Here is a 15,120-nt window from a genome sequence, read left to right as displayed (position 1 = left end):
TGGCAAAACCTTCAGTTTACGCCTCTTGATGTAATCCCCCGTGGATATTGAGGTGTGTTTAGGATCACTATCCATTTGTAGAAGCCATCCTCTCTTTAACTTCAGCTTTTTCACAGATGCCATCAAGTTACCATCCAAAATTTGCTGAAATTTTATTGAATCCATTTTTCCTTCTACTCGTGAAATGTTCCCTGTGCCACTGGCTGCCATACAACCCCAAAGCATGATTGATACACCCCCATGCTTAACAGTTGGACAGAGGTTCTTTTCATTAAATTCTGTGCCCTTTCTTCTCCAAACGTACCTTTGCTCATTCCGGCCAAAAAGTTCTATTTTAACCTCATCGGTCCACATAACTTGTTTCCAAAATGCATCAGGCTTGTCTATATGTTCATTTGCAAAGTTCAAACGCTGATTTTTGTGGTGAGGACGTAGAAGAGGTTTTCTTCTGATGACTCTTCCATGAAGACCATATTTGTACAAGTATCTCTTTATAGTGGAATAGTGTACCACAACTCCAGTGTCTGCCAGATCTTTCTGGAGGGATCATGCAGTCAAACTTGGGTTTTGAATTGCTTTTCTCACAATCCTGCGAGCTGTTCTGTCTGATATTTTTCTTGGTCTTCCAGATCTTGCTTTAACTTCCACTGTTCCTGATGACTGCCGTTTCTTAATTACATTCCGAACAGAGGATATTGACATCTGAAAATTAGGGCTGTGGAAATTAACTATTAATTCATCGATTAATCTTTAATTTTTTTGATCGATCAAATTTTTTTGGATCGATCAAAATTATTTTGATTGGTACTCACCTCTCCGCCGGCTTCCGGGCCTTCAGGGAGTTACGTCGGAGATCCGGTGATGCCACGGACACCGGCGGGGCTTGCCGTGTCCATCTGAAGGGCTCCTTTGCTGTGCCTTCATATCTGCATGCCAGCGGGACCTTACTATCTGCCACACGCAAGGGCTGTTACACTTCCCTCTATCAACCTGGGATTCTACAGCCATCCACTGGGAGTTGTGATAGTTCCCTTCACGGGACATTTACATGCCCACGGACTGATGTTAACCCCTCCTCATCTGGATTCAGCAGTGGCATCGTTGTACACATTTTTATACCAGTATCATACTTAGCTACATGTTTTTATGACTGCTTTTGCTACCGTTTGGTATTACTCGCACCATTTTTACAGTTTATGTAGCTACATCGATTTTATCTCCAGTGCAATATGTATTTTGTTACCTACTTGAAGACTATAAAAGTTTTAATGCCATTCCCATCGAGCGCTGCCTTTGTGTGTTTTTTGGCATCCTGCTATCTATTTTTTCCAGTGGTTGGCAATTGCACTGGGAATCAGCCTGCAAGGAGATCAGCTAAAAGTAGTTGGATCTGTATGTGCGTTATAATTAATCGAAATTAGTCGATTAATCGATTAAAAAAATAATCGATTAATCGAACACAAACATTTTGATCAGTAACAGCCCTACTGAAAATGCTTTGCTATCTTCTTATAGCCTTCTCCAGCTTTGTGAGCGTCAACTATTTTCAGTTTCAGTTTTCTAGACAACTGCTTAGAAGAACCCATGGTGCTGATTGTTGGGGCAAGGTCAGATGAGTCTGGGCATTTAAAACCTTTGAGAATGACATCACCTGGTCTTCCCAGACAATGATTGAGAACAATCCATGACACTGGCAGGTCTCAGCTTTGCAAAGGGGGCAGTGCATGCTATAAATTCTGCAGGGTGTCCAAACTTTTGCAGACGCCATTTTTTGTTTTCCTGTAATTTTGAAAGTGTAAATGATGGAAATAAAATCTAACTTTTTTTGACATATTATAAGAATGTCTAATCTGTAGTTTGATGCCTTTTGGAGATTTTTCCATCTTTCCTTGGCTTCGTTATGCACATTAATACAAATTTTTACCTGGGGTGCCCAAACTTTCAATCCACACTGTAGTACTGGCAAACTTCATATCATTGAAGGAAGGATGAATGGAAATATGTACCAAGACATTCTTGATAAAAATCTGCTGCCATCTACCAGAATGATGAAGATGAAACGAGGATGGACATTTCAGTAAGACAATGATCAAAACACAAAGCCAAGGAAACTCTCAATTGATTTCAAAGAAAGAAAATAATGCTGCTAGAATGGCTCAACCAATCACCCGACTTGAATCCAATAAAAAATCAATGGAAAGAAGTAAGAATCAGAGTTCATAGAAGAGGCCCGTGGAACCATCAAGATTTAAAGACTGTTTGAGTGGAAGAATAGACCAAAATCACACCTGCGCATGTGACTAGTTTCTCCATACTGGAGGCGTCTTGAAGCTGTCATTACCAACAAAGGATTTTGTACCAAGTATTAAATCAATTTTAGTTAGTGTGTTCAATACTTTCACTGTGTCATTCCATTTTATTACACCTAACTTCATTTCTGAACTTATTTGTTTTGGTTAGTTTGTATGTGTGGAATGCATGGGTTGTTACCGACATGTGGTGGAAATGTCATGTCAATAGCACCTTTAGAAATATATTTACCTACAAAAAATGGTGATGTGTTCAATACTTATTTTACATGCTGTATATATGTGTGTGTGTGTGTGTATATATATATATTCTGTATACACAGTATAGAGAGAAGGGGAGATGGAAAGTTAGGGAGACAGTGGGAGAGGGAGACACAGACAGTTTTTTTTTCAAATGACCAGTTTATAAAAAACAGATACATGTAATTAAAAGAAGAAGCTGTGTGCAAACGAAAATAGCATTTTCATTTCCTGGTGGAATGACGGCAAGTGCACAATCCGCATTAAAAAGAGTACGTCACTAAACAAAAATACCTGTTTGATAAGTCTCTAATGGAAGTTGCTATTCTATCATTTCAAGGCTACAAGCTAGTTCCAGGGCCCAGAAATTGAACAAAACTATTTCAAGTTAAACTAATTAGTATTCCAGTAGAAGCAAAAAACAATGTGTAAAGAATAATAATGTATAGAAACTAGTCACCATTTTTCGTTACAGTCCTGACTTCTGTAAACTTAATCTAATTGTTAGCAATGAGTTTCTTTACATAAGTAACAAACTTAAAAATAGCATTATCTTTATGTGCAATTTATAGCCATTTCACCAAACCCACTCTGCCCATACAGTATTCATCGATTAGCAAAGTGATGCACAGGAAAATAGTGATGATTCCTATAGTGACCAGTCATCATTTAACTTTTTAATCAGAATTTTTTTTACATAAAATGAACTATTATGACAGCATTTCACTTTCCAAGAATTTTTATAAAAAAAAAAATTGCTCTATGAATAAAATTATGTTAATATATACAAACGTTAAAGTGCAAAGTAAGAAAGAAAAAAAAGCCACTAGACACACACGCGAAGTGCCTACCCATACATAAGTGATGTTGTACAAACTTACAGTTTCTTGACAGGCTGCTGCTGCTCCATTGTCCAAGCAGCCAGTTCCCACAGCTGTCTGTCTCTCTCCCTATCCCCTGCTTTGTCTCCCCCACCCTTCTGTGAGTAATATGAAGGGAACAGGAAGTTCTGCACACAGCTGTTTTAGCATCAGACAAAACCCCCCACCCCCTTACATACACACAAAATCATCATCCACAGCTTCCGCAGAACAGCCTTCTGCAAATACACTGCTCTGATGGCTAATAATGGTTTGAGCAATGATGAATTGCAGCAATTGGGACATTTATACATTACCAAGAAATGGAAATTTAGTCTCTATATGCTAGATAGTGTAGCCACAAGAAAAGAAAAAAAAAATATCCACAGGTAGTGGGGCATTTAAGGAGAGAGAGATTTTTAAACTGGTGAACAATCACTCTTCGATTTGTAAATTTGTAAGGTATACTTAGTATGTCTTAATAAACCATATTATTGTTTCCTTCATAAAGGGATGTTATGGACTCTCTACTGGTTTACTATATAGTGCCATAACCATTTGTATTTAAATGAGAGTGCATCTCTGACATGTTTTGCTTCCTGAGGACCAATGACAGACCACCTATCATTCCCTGTGCAATTAGTTACTAATAGAAAGCATAGCTTTGCATATTTCTAGGGCTGTGGTATCATGATCCATTATCTGTAGAAAGCATCCACATCTATTGCAATCTAACCACATTTCAAACCTAATGGCAGTCGGGTGCACAGTACTATTTGAGCCAACAAATTTCTCTGCTGAATCCAAGAGTTATATAAGTAGATGCTTTATTGGCTGGCATCTATCCAACAGTAGACTTAGATTTTAAAGTGGTATTAAACCCAACATGTAAGATATTGCAGCTTACGAATCATTAAATGTGGTGGTTGAATTAGTCTTCCTTTTTTAAGCTTTTTTCCCTCTGCTTTAACACACCTCCTATATTTGAGTGTCTCCACTCTGGGTGAAGGAGCACTGGGGGCACCTTTGGACAGCAGCATTGTCAGTCTGGGGGAGGGTAGTTTTAGATGGACTAGCAGATTTAGATACACTAACAAATTGAAGCCAAACTCCAGTTAACACTGGAGTTACAGCAACAGTTTTATTGTTTTAACACAGGATATTTAGACTGTTGTCCAATTTATCAATACATTAAATGTAGTTGACAAATACAGAGGTAAGAAAGTAGTATATGAAGCCTTTGGAATTAACAGGTTTTCTGCAGTAATCTGCCATAAAATATGATCTAATTCTCATCTAAGTTGCAACAATAGACAAACAATGTGCTTAAGCTGATAACACACAAACAATTCTAATTTCTCATCTCTTTATTGAACATACACATTAAACCAGCCTTTCTCAACCAGTGTGCCGTCAGAGCTTCTCAGGTGTGCCGTGGAGTCAGTGGAGAGAAGGCTGTCAGATTGAGCCTGCTCTCCTGCCGAACTGTGAGAAGCTCTGTCAGCTTCAAAAGTTAAAGTAAAGTGCAGAGGAGTGTGCTGTGCTCTCTGCTTTCCCCTAGAGTGCAGTACCCGGCTGAATGAGGAATCTGGAAAGGTACTGAGCTAGAAGCTAGATTCATTTTAAAATGGCTTTATACATGTGTCTGTGTGTGTGCACATGTGACTGTCTGTCTGTGTGTGTGTGTGTATGTATACATGTGTGTATGCATATGCGTGTGTATGCGTGTGTAAGCATGTGTCTGTATCTATGTGTGTATGTTACTTTTAATCCTGCCCCCCCCCCCCCCTCCCCATTCCTGTACCATCAGAATGGCTTTTGTAGGGCTTGTTTGATAGCAGCAAGGACTGCTGCTCCTCTGAAAAGCAATCTATGCACAGATCGCTTTTCAGAGGCATTTGACAGATGGTAAAGAGGAATTATGTTGCCTTTTTACCACCTGTTTTAAGCCCGTAAATGCAGCATCAATACACCGCAACCGTGCAATGCACACAGTTGCAGGGTAGTTGCAGTGCAGCCCCATACACACTCGTTTACCTCCAGTTGCAGCCACACCATGTGAACACCCTCAGCTGCTGGGGGTGGTAAAAACAGCTCAACCGTGTGGTTTTACCGCCCCTATGACATGTGAATAAGCCCTTGGTTCACATCTGTGAACCCACAAAAATGCAGGGAAACAAGGCCCCAACCTTTTTTTTTTTTTAATTGCACTGCAGCCAAACCACCCCACGTTTTCCAATGTGTGGGGTATCATTGAGAATTAATGGTACCCCTAAAGAGCAGAGAATTTGCCTGTGTGTCAGGAATGAGTGAGATTTTGTGCATGTTCTGCGACACACCGTAATGTGAACCAAGCCTTGGACTGGGGTGCCTCAAGACTGAAAATACTTTTTAAGGGTGCCCCAACTGGAAAGAGGTTGAGAAACACTGCATTAAACATTGAGGGTAGATTTAGATGTGTGTCTTTTGCCTCTGAGTCCCGATCCGCACATGGATCGCACCCCAGAGGTTACTGACAGGCAGTGAAGAAGTGATGTGATGCTTTCCTTCGATTTTACCCCTATTTCTGACAATAAACATGCTGCAAATGAATGCACTGCACATAGTTGTGGGGTGCTTGCGGTGGTTCCCCATTGACTTGGATTTGTAGCATTTGGCTGCCTTGCCGTTCACTGCTCACTACAAGTCGGGTCAACTTTGCCACAGGCATGAAGCAAAGCAACATGTAAACACCCTCATCCACTCCTAATTGCAGCTTAAGGGGGGCAGGGTAGGGTGTGCAAAACCATGGCTCAACAGCACTTATTATCCACTCTTCAACCGCAAGTCTAAATGAGGACCGTGACAGTGCTGGAGGCAACGTAAGTGATCTCATAAACCAGGGATATGCAATTAGCGGACCTCCAGCTGTTACAAAACTACAAATCCCATCATGCCTCTGCCTCTGGGTGTCATGCTTGTAGCTGTCCGAGTCTTGCTATGCCTTATGGGACTTGTAGTTGTGCAACAGCTGGAGGTCCGCTAATTGCATATCCCTGTCATAAACCAATTAATTCAATGAAAGCTAATTGGTGTCAGTTGTACACTTGGATTCCAATTAATGAAATGAGTTTGGAAGTTTGTTTAGAGCTACTGTGATTGATAATAGAAGCTCAAACATTTTAAGATTGCTGTTCATAAGAAGCATCAGCTGATGTGAACCATGCCTCACAAAAAAGTGTTCTCTGAAGACATACAATCAGGAGTAGTTGGAAAAGGATACAAAGCAATCCCAAAGTGCTTAGGCATCCATCAGTTGACAGTTACACTGTCAGGTCGCTTGTGGCCAGGTGACAAATTTCCCCCCGTTAGACAGGGGTGCACCACAAGGTAGTGAACCCAATAGCGGACTGCTGCGGATGGACAGGAAACGTGAGCCCAAGATTCCCCACGGTGCGGAATCTAAGGTCCAGCAGGTGTTCACCAGAGCCTCTAGTGGTGAGGATGGCCTTCGCTGCAACTGAACCCACGTCGCGGCCCCTGGAGTCCCCCAGTTCACGCTCCGTAGGGAGAGAGGGGAAGCAGCCACTGAGGAAACACGGGATGGTGATGGGTAAGCCGAGGTCGGGGCAACAGGAAGAGGAGTGTAACCAAGAAACAGGCCAAAGGTCAGGGTCACAGGCAAACAGGAGTAGTCAGAGACGAGCCAAAACTCGGTACACAGAAAGGTAAACGTAGCACACGGCAGACAGGAACACAAGCTAACAAAGTTGAACAGCAAAGCAGACCTGCAGTGCACTAGTTAATATAGACTTCCTGGGATAGCCTGGGGTGGAGCCATACAGGGAGGAGAGATGATAAAAGGTAGCCAGAAAGAGACACGCCTCTAATGGATCGTGGAGGAGAAGGTAAGCTGTCAGACTATATTGCATGTCCATGACATACACAAATTGCTTATAAATGTTTAGTACTGTGGCTATTCTTCCTAGAAGTGGGCACCCAGCCAAGATGACTACCAAGGCAAAACGCAGAATCCTCAGTGAGATAAGGAAGAATCCGCGAGTAACAACTAAAGACTTGAAGACATCACTGAAACTTGCAAACAACCCTGTTCATATGCCTAACCTACCTAAGTCATTGAACAGGTAGGGCCTCCATGACAGAAAACAATGGAGGAAGCCAGTGCTCCTCCCCCCCCCCCAAAAAAAACAAAAAAACATTGCTGCATGCCTAGAGTTTGCCAAAAAGCACCTTGGGAAGCTGCAAAGCTACTGGGAAAATGTTTTGTGGACTGATGAAACAAAAGTTGAATTGTTTGGGAAGAATACTCAGCACTATGTATGGTGCAAAAAGAGCACAGCTAACCAACATTGAAACATCCCAACAGTGAAGTATGGTGGAGGAAACATCATCATTTTGGCTTGTTTCACTGCCTCAGAGTCTGGACCACTTGCAATTATCGAGGGGAAAATGAATTACCAAGTTTAACAAAATATCCTACATATTGTCAGGGTGGCTGTCCACCAGCTGAAGCTTAGTAGAAGTTGGGTGATGCAGTGGGACAATGACCCTAAGCATTAAAGTAAATCCACCACAGACTGGCTTCAGAAAAAGAACCCAGACCATAACCCCATAGAGAAGCTGTGGAATGACCCCGAGAGCCATTCACACCAGACATCCTACAAATGTGTCTGAGCTGAAGCAATTTTGGAATGTTAAAAAATTCCTCCTGAACATTGTTTGGGTTTGATCCAGAGCTACCAAAAATGCTTACTTAATTTATTTATAACAGTTACTTATAGAGGTCGACCGATATGGGTTTTTCTCTGGCCGATGCCGATATTTTGAAATCGGGGCGGCCGATGGCCGATATATGATGCCGATTTTTGCGGCCAATATTTTGGCCTGATTTTTGGATTGGGATGCATTGTGAAGGGGGGATAGATGGTGCTGGCCGTGGGTGGGGGATACGTTGTGGAATGGGGATGGATGGATGGTGCTGGGCGTGGGTGGGGGATGCGTTGTGGAGGGGGATAAATGGATGGTGCTGGCCGTGGGTGGGGGATGCATTGTGGAGGGGGATGAATGGATGGTGCTGGCCATGGGTGGGGGATGTGTTGTGGAGGGGAATGGATGGATGGTAATAGGTGTAGGTGGGGGATATATTGTGGAGTGGGATGGATGGATGGATGGAGCTGGCCATGGGTGGGGGATGCATTGTGGAGGGGGATGGATGGATGGTGCTGGGCGTGGGTGGGGGATGCGTTGTGGAGGGGGATGGATGCTGCTGGGTGGGGGATGCATTGTGGAGGGGGATGAAGATGATTGAGTTGCATTGTGAAAATGGATGAGGATGAGAGTTATATTGTGAAGAGGCTCATATCCACCCAGAGTCATCCTCATCCATTTTCACAATGTAACTCAATGCCAGCTTGTCAGTCTCAGCCAGGTGTCCCATCAAAGAAGATTAAAGTCTGCAGGGGGCACAGCAGCAGCACACATTACATTTTTGACTTGCCCTCCATCCATGCAGGGAAGGAAGGGGAGGTAGTGCTGGCCACGATCACCTGCTGGGGAAAGGGAGTTACTAGTCAGACAGGCGGCAGTGGCGGCGGTGGCCAAGGCTTGTGATATGATGTTTGATCATGATGCTTTCTTCCTTTGCTACAGGCTATCGGCGGCGCGGGTGAAGGATTAATTTCTTGTGCTGCTGTAGGTGGAGTGGGGCACTGGAAAGCAGGGTTTAGTGTGGCAGCCTAAAATCGTCCAATTTCTTAAAAACGGCCAAATATCGGCCGATATATCGGTCGACCTCTAGTTACTTATATTGCCATTAGGGGTGCAACGGATCAGAAAACTCACGGTTCGGATCGTTCCTCGGATCAGGAGTCACGAATCGGATCATTTTTCGGATCGGCAAAAAAAAAAAATAATCTCCCCCACTGTAATATCCACATCTCCCCCCCCCCACCAACTATAGTACCCCCTCGGTGCAGACACCCCCCTCCTCTTAGTACAGAGACCCCCCCCCTCCTCTCAGTACAGTGACCCCCCCTCCTCCCAGTACAGTGACCCCCCCTCCTCTCAGTACAGTGACCCCCCCCTCAGTACAGTGGTACAGTGACCCCCCCCCCCCTCAGTACAGTGACCCCCCTTCTCTCAGTACAGTGACCCCCCTTCTCTCAGTACAGTGACCCCCCTTCTCTCAGTACAGTGACCCCCTTCTCTCAGTACAGTGACCCTCCCTTCTCAGAGTACAGTGACCCTCCCTTCTCAGAGTACAGTGACCCCCTCTTCTCAGAGTACAGTGACCCCCTCTTTTCAGAGTACAGTGACCCCCCTTCTCAGAGTACAGTGACCCCCCTTCTCAGAGTACAGTGACCCCCCTTCTCAGAGTACAGTGACCCCCCTTCTCAGAGTACAGTGACCCCCCCTTCTCAGAGTACAGTGACCCCCCCTTCTCAGAGTACAGGCTAGCGTTATGGTCGCGGCTCCGGAGGTAGGCCGAAGCCGCGGCCATAACACTAGGAAAGGCTGCGGCTTCGGCCTAGCTCCGGAGCCGTGGCAATCCGCGGATTACAAATCAGGGTTGATTTATGAAAGGCAAATCATCTTTGCACTACAAGTGCACTTGGAAGTGCAGTCACTGTAGATCTGAGGGGAAGATCTGAAATTAGGGGAAGCTCTGCTGATTTTGTCATCCAATCATGTGCAAGCTAAAATGCTGTTTTTTTTTTTTTTTCTTGCACACCCCCTCAGATCTACAGCGACTGCACTTAAAAGTGTACTTGTAGTGCAAAAGTGGATTTGCCTTTCGTAAATAACCCCCAATGTGTTTGTCTATCTTGACTAAGATAAGGATCAGATGACATTTTATGGCAAATTACTGCAGAAAACCAGGTAATTACACTGTATGTTGGGAAGATCCACGCCAGGTAGGTAGTTTATAAGGAACCATTTATAAGTATTTAATGCCTACTAGCATTGTTTAAAACAATCAGATAAATATAGCAATTAAATTGCTTATTTGTAAGATACAGCCCACCACTTTCTTTCCTAACTTTTTCTTTCAATAGTTTCTATTCACATTTTCACAGAACAAATAAAATAAAAATTTGACAATCATTAGTTATTATAGTATAGTCTGCCAAAATTACTAAGACTGATTGTAATACAATGTCAAGACATCCATACACCATTTGATCCTTTTAATGGGAATATGATTGTCTTTTCAACCCTTTTGACCACCCAACACCGATATACGTCGGCAGAATGGCACGGCTGGGCATAGGCACGTACCTGCATGTCGCCTTTAAGAGCCCAGCCGTGGGTCGCGCGCACGCTCGCGACCCTGTCCGAAGCTCCGTGACTGCACCCGCGGCCCCAATCGCCACGATGTCCCTCGATCGGGTCACAGGAGCTGAAGAACGGGGAGAGGTGTGTGTAAACACATCTTTCCCATTCTTCTGTGTGGCAGTGACACTGATCGTCTGGTGCTGATATAGGGAACGACGATCAGTGACGTCACGCCTACAGCCACACCCCCCTACAGTAAGAATCACTCCCTTAGGGCACACTTAACCCCTTAGCGCCCCCCTAGTGGTTAACCCCTTCACTGCCATTGTCATTTTCACAGTAATCAGTGCATTTTTATAGCACTTTTCGCTGTGAAAATGACAATGGTCAAAAAATGTGTCAAAAGTGTCCGATGTGTCCGCCATAATGTCGCAGTCACGAAAAAAAATCGCTGTTCGCCGCCATTACTAGTAAAAAAAAAATATTAATAAAAATGCCATAAAACTATCCCCTATTTTGTAAACGCTCTAACTTTTGCGCAAACCAATCAATAAACGCTTATTGCGTTTTTTTTTACCAAAAATAAGTAGAAGAATATGTATCGGCCAAAAGTGAGGAAAATCATTTTTCATTTTTATATATTTTATGGGGATATTTATTATAGCAAATATTGAATTTTTTTCAAAATTGATGCTCTATTTTTGTTTATAGCGCAAAAAATAAAAACTGCAGAAGGTGATTAAATACCACCAAAAGAAAGCTCTATTTGTGGGAAAAAAAGGACGCCAATTTTGTTTGGGAGCCACGTCGCACGACCGCGCAATTGTCAGTTAAAGCGACGCAGTGCGGAATCGCAAAAAGGGACAAGGTCCTTAACCTGCATAATGGTCTGGGTCTTAAGTGGTTAATATGGACGAACCCTTGAAATAACTTCCCGTCTCAGAGAACCCTTACAATATTTACTATATCTACAGCTCATGGTACATTAGTGTGCTGGTTACTTGAAATAATGCTTCTTACATTTGTGGTCATTGGGAAGAATGCCCTATTTACAGATACTGTAGCTAAAAATATTATTGTTGATTAGATAGACGGAAATTGCTCATTGCTTAGGAAACCTCTAGCCACTTCTCATTCTATAGTAGCTTTTGGTTAAGAAAGGCTGCCCCAGCAGCTTATGTATGAAACTGCTAACAGGAAAATGTATTTTTGCCTAAAGCAACCCCCCCCCCCCCCCCCATCCTGCAGCACAATAACAGTTAGAAGCTGTGGGCAGGAGGAAATTTGTTGTCAGCATATGTTTAATACATAATGCCTACTAGAGTCTTGCTAGTCTTTGTGTGCCTCAATATCTAGATTAATGTTTAAAGGGGTTGCAAAGGTAAAAAAAAATTCCCTAAATAGCTTCCTTTACCTTAGTGGAGTCCTCTTTCACTTACCTCATCCTTCCATTTTGCTTTTAAATGTCCTTATTTCTTCTGAGAAATCCTCACTTCCTGTTCTTCTGTCTGTAACTAAACACAGTAATGCGACACTTTCTCCCTGGTGTGGAGAAAGCCTCTTGAGGGGGGAGAGGCGAGCAGGAGTGTCAGGACTCCCACTAACACACAGCTCCTTTCTCTATCTGCAAAGTAGAGAGCGTCCTGACCCTCCTGCTTGCCCCCTCCCCCCTCAAAAGGCTTTCTCCACACCAGGGAGAAAGCCTTGTATTACTGCGTGTAGTTACAGACAAAAGAACAGGAAGTGAGGATTTCTCAGAAGAAATAAGGACATTTAAAAGCAAAATGGAAGGATGAGGTAAGTGAAGGAGGACTCCGCTAAGGTAAAGGAAGCTATTTAGGGAATTTTTTTTTTTTACCTTTACAACCCCTTTAAAGCATCATTTAATTGTGGTATGGAGGATCTGACCTTTAAATTTTATATTTATAAAAAAGAAAAGACAAGCCAGCTTAATAGCAAAGTAACATCCACTGTTAATGTTATGTAATTAAAGTGGGATTTATCCATGTACAATCCAACCACTGCACTCCATTGCAGCAAATAGTTTGGTTTGTGGGGATCCCTCTATTGGGACCACTATTATTCAGATTACATTGCAGGGTTCCTGTGCTCCCATGTACTCAAGACATCTGTTCAGCAAACTTGTGGCTTAGGTGACCATATAAAAATACACTCCAATTGAAAATCTTTTCTGTAATGTGATCTGCAAGCCAAAAAAAATAACAGAGCCCATCATTTCTCTAGACTCTAGAGATGTTGTGAGCTCTGAAGTTTGCCATTTTCCTTGACATTAAGGCCCCTTTCACACTGGGGCGGGAGGTACGGTGGCAGTATAGCGACGCTATACCGTCAGAATTGCCGCGGGATTTGGCCGCTAGCGGTGCGATATTAACCCTGGAAACCCCCCCCCCAAAAAAAACTTTAAGACGAAGACATAATGAGCTAGTATGCAACGCATACTAGCTCATTATGAAATACTTACCTTAGAACAAAGCCCTCCAGCGGCGCCCACACGCCGCTGAGACTGCTGACATCTTCCCCAGTGTTTCTTCCGGGTTTGCGTGTTCTGGCGCTGTGAGTGGCCGGAGCTGCGATGACATCATGGTTAGCTGGACTTACCGTGATTGGCTGCATGCGCTCTGAATATCTCCTAAACCGTGCAGGAGATATTCACGGTACCCGAGGTAAGCCTTATTATAAGTTTTTAAAGATGGTGCCATGACCACTGCCCCAGGTTTCCCCTTTCAGGGTTCAGATTCTCTTGCAGTATCCTATGGAGCCACCCTTGCACGTGTTTATCAATAGAATCACACAGCCCCAAAGCCTAGGATGGCAAGGCATTCCCCTGCTCTTCAAGCTAACAGACTAACCAGAGACGGCACTGTCCACTTTTAATGCCTTCCTGTAAATACCAGACGTTCAGTTGTAAACTGCAAGTGCTTGGGTAAGAACTTTAACGGAAAGTTTCCTGGGGAATGTTTACTCTACTCAGTTCTAGTCCAGCGATGCACTGATCAGAAGCTCCATCGTTGGCTGCAGACATCTACGGTTTGTCTTCCAACCTTTGGTTGGGTCAACATGACATCTCTCCAGTACATGCTTGGGAATTTATTCATCTTGGCAGATACTAAAATTGATTGGCTGGGCCGAGATGATGCCACTCCGCACATGCTCGGGAGTTTATTCATCTTAGCAGATGCTGAAATTCTGAACAGGCAGGTAAGAATAGTTTAATACAGAGGAGAGCTTGTATGCCTCTTCTGTATTAAAAGGCCTGCCTGTTCAAAGTTTTTTCCTAAAAGTGTAAGTAAACACCCCTACCGTTTTCAGCTAGGGGGGCTGCCATTTTTTGCCTCTCTGTTTAATCTACAACTGCCATGATGCTGCACATGTGATCAGTTATGACACCAGCCATTGGATGGTTTGACAGTTTAGTTGAGAGCACAACCAATGGGAGTGTTACATTTCTGACACGTGTCGGAAATTAAACTGTTTTATGGATGGGTTTACTTCTGCTTTAACCACTTGATTACTGGGCACATATACCCCCTTCCTGTCCAGGCGAAATTTCAGCTTCCGGCACTGCGTCGTTTTAACTGACAATTGCGCGGTCGTGCGAGGTGGCTCTCAAACAAAATTGCTATAAACAAAAAAAGAGCGACAATTTAAAAAAAAATATATATATATTTTTTACTTTTTGCTATAATAAATATCAATTTTTTTTTTTAAAACATAATTTTTTTCTCAGTTTAGGCCGATACGTCTGTATTCTTCTACCTATATTTGGTAAAAAAAAAAAATCGCAATAAGTGTATAGTGACTGGTTTGCGCAAAAGTTATAGCGCTTACAAAATAGGGGACATAATTATGTTTTTTTTTTTTACTAGTAATGGAGGCGATCTGCGATTTTTATTGGGACTGCGACATTATGGCGGACGCATCGGAAACTTTTGACACATTTTTGGGACCATTCACATTTATACAGCGAACAGTGCTATAAATATGCATTGATTACTGTATAAATGTGACTGTCAGTGAAGGGGTTAACTATAGGGGGCGAGGAAGGGGTTAAATGTGTAACCTGGGAGTGATCCTTACTGTGGGGGGAGGGAACTGACTGGGGAGGGGGTGACCGATCTGTGTCCCTATGTACAAGGGACACAGCATCGGTCTCCTCTCCCTGACAGGACGTCCCTGCTCAGTTACTGGGCAATCGCGGGTGCCCGGCGGCGATCGCGGCCGCCAGGCACGCGCATCGTGTTATCAGTAACACGGCTGGTGCGCGCGCACGCCGCCGGCAGCGCGCCCCCTAGTGGCTGTGAAAGACGAGGACGTCATATGACGTCCTGTCAGAACAATTGAACTATCGTGCCGCCGTCAATTGACGGCGGCTGGTGGTGTAGTGGTTAAAGGGGTTGTAAAGGTAAAACATTTTT

The 15,120-nt window shown here is 43.4% G+C and overlaps 1 protein-coding gene across 2 annotated transcripts in view; it reads right to left on the bottom strand.

Moving 5' to 3' along the window:
- The window catches only part of LIMK1 (LIM domain kinase 1), a 176,620-nt gene that overhangs the window by 119,050 nt on the left and 42,450 nt on the right, over positions 1-15,120 (bottom strand). Inside the window, exon 1 of one of the 2 annotated variants that reach the window (XM_040338308.1) lies at positions 3,431-3,529. The exons of the other annotated variant lie outside the window; for it this stretch is intronic. Within the exon in view, the coding sequence (XP_040194242.1) occupies positions 3,431-3,459 (29 nt within the window). The 5' untranslated portion in view covers positions 3,460-3,529. Of the gene's footprint in view, positions 1-3,430; positions 3,530-15,120 lie in introns of those variants that run through there. 2 annotated transcript variants of the gene reach the window in all.

The sequence above is a fragment of the Rana temporaria genome, chromosome 2, assembly GCF_905171775.1.
Source record: "Rana temporaria chromosome 2, aRanTem1.1, whole genome shotgun sequence".
NCBI lineage: Eukaryota > Metazoa > Chordata > Amphibia > Anura > Ranidae > Rana > Rana temporaria.
The sequence above is the reverse complement of the archived record's forward strand: the minus strand, read 5'-3'. Positions and strand labels throughout refer to the sequence as shown.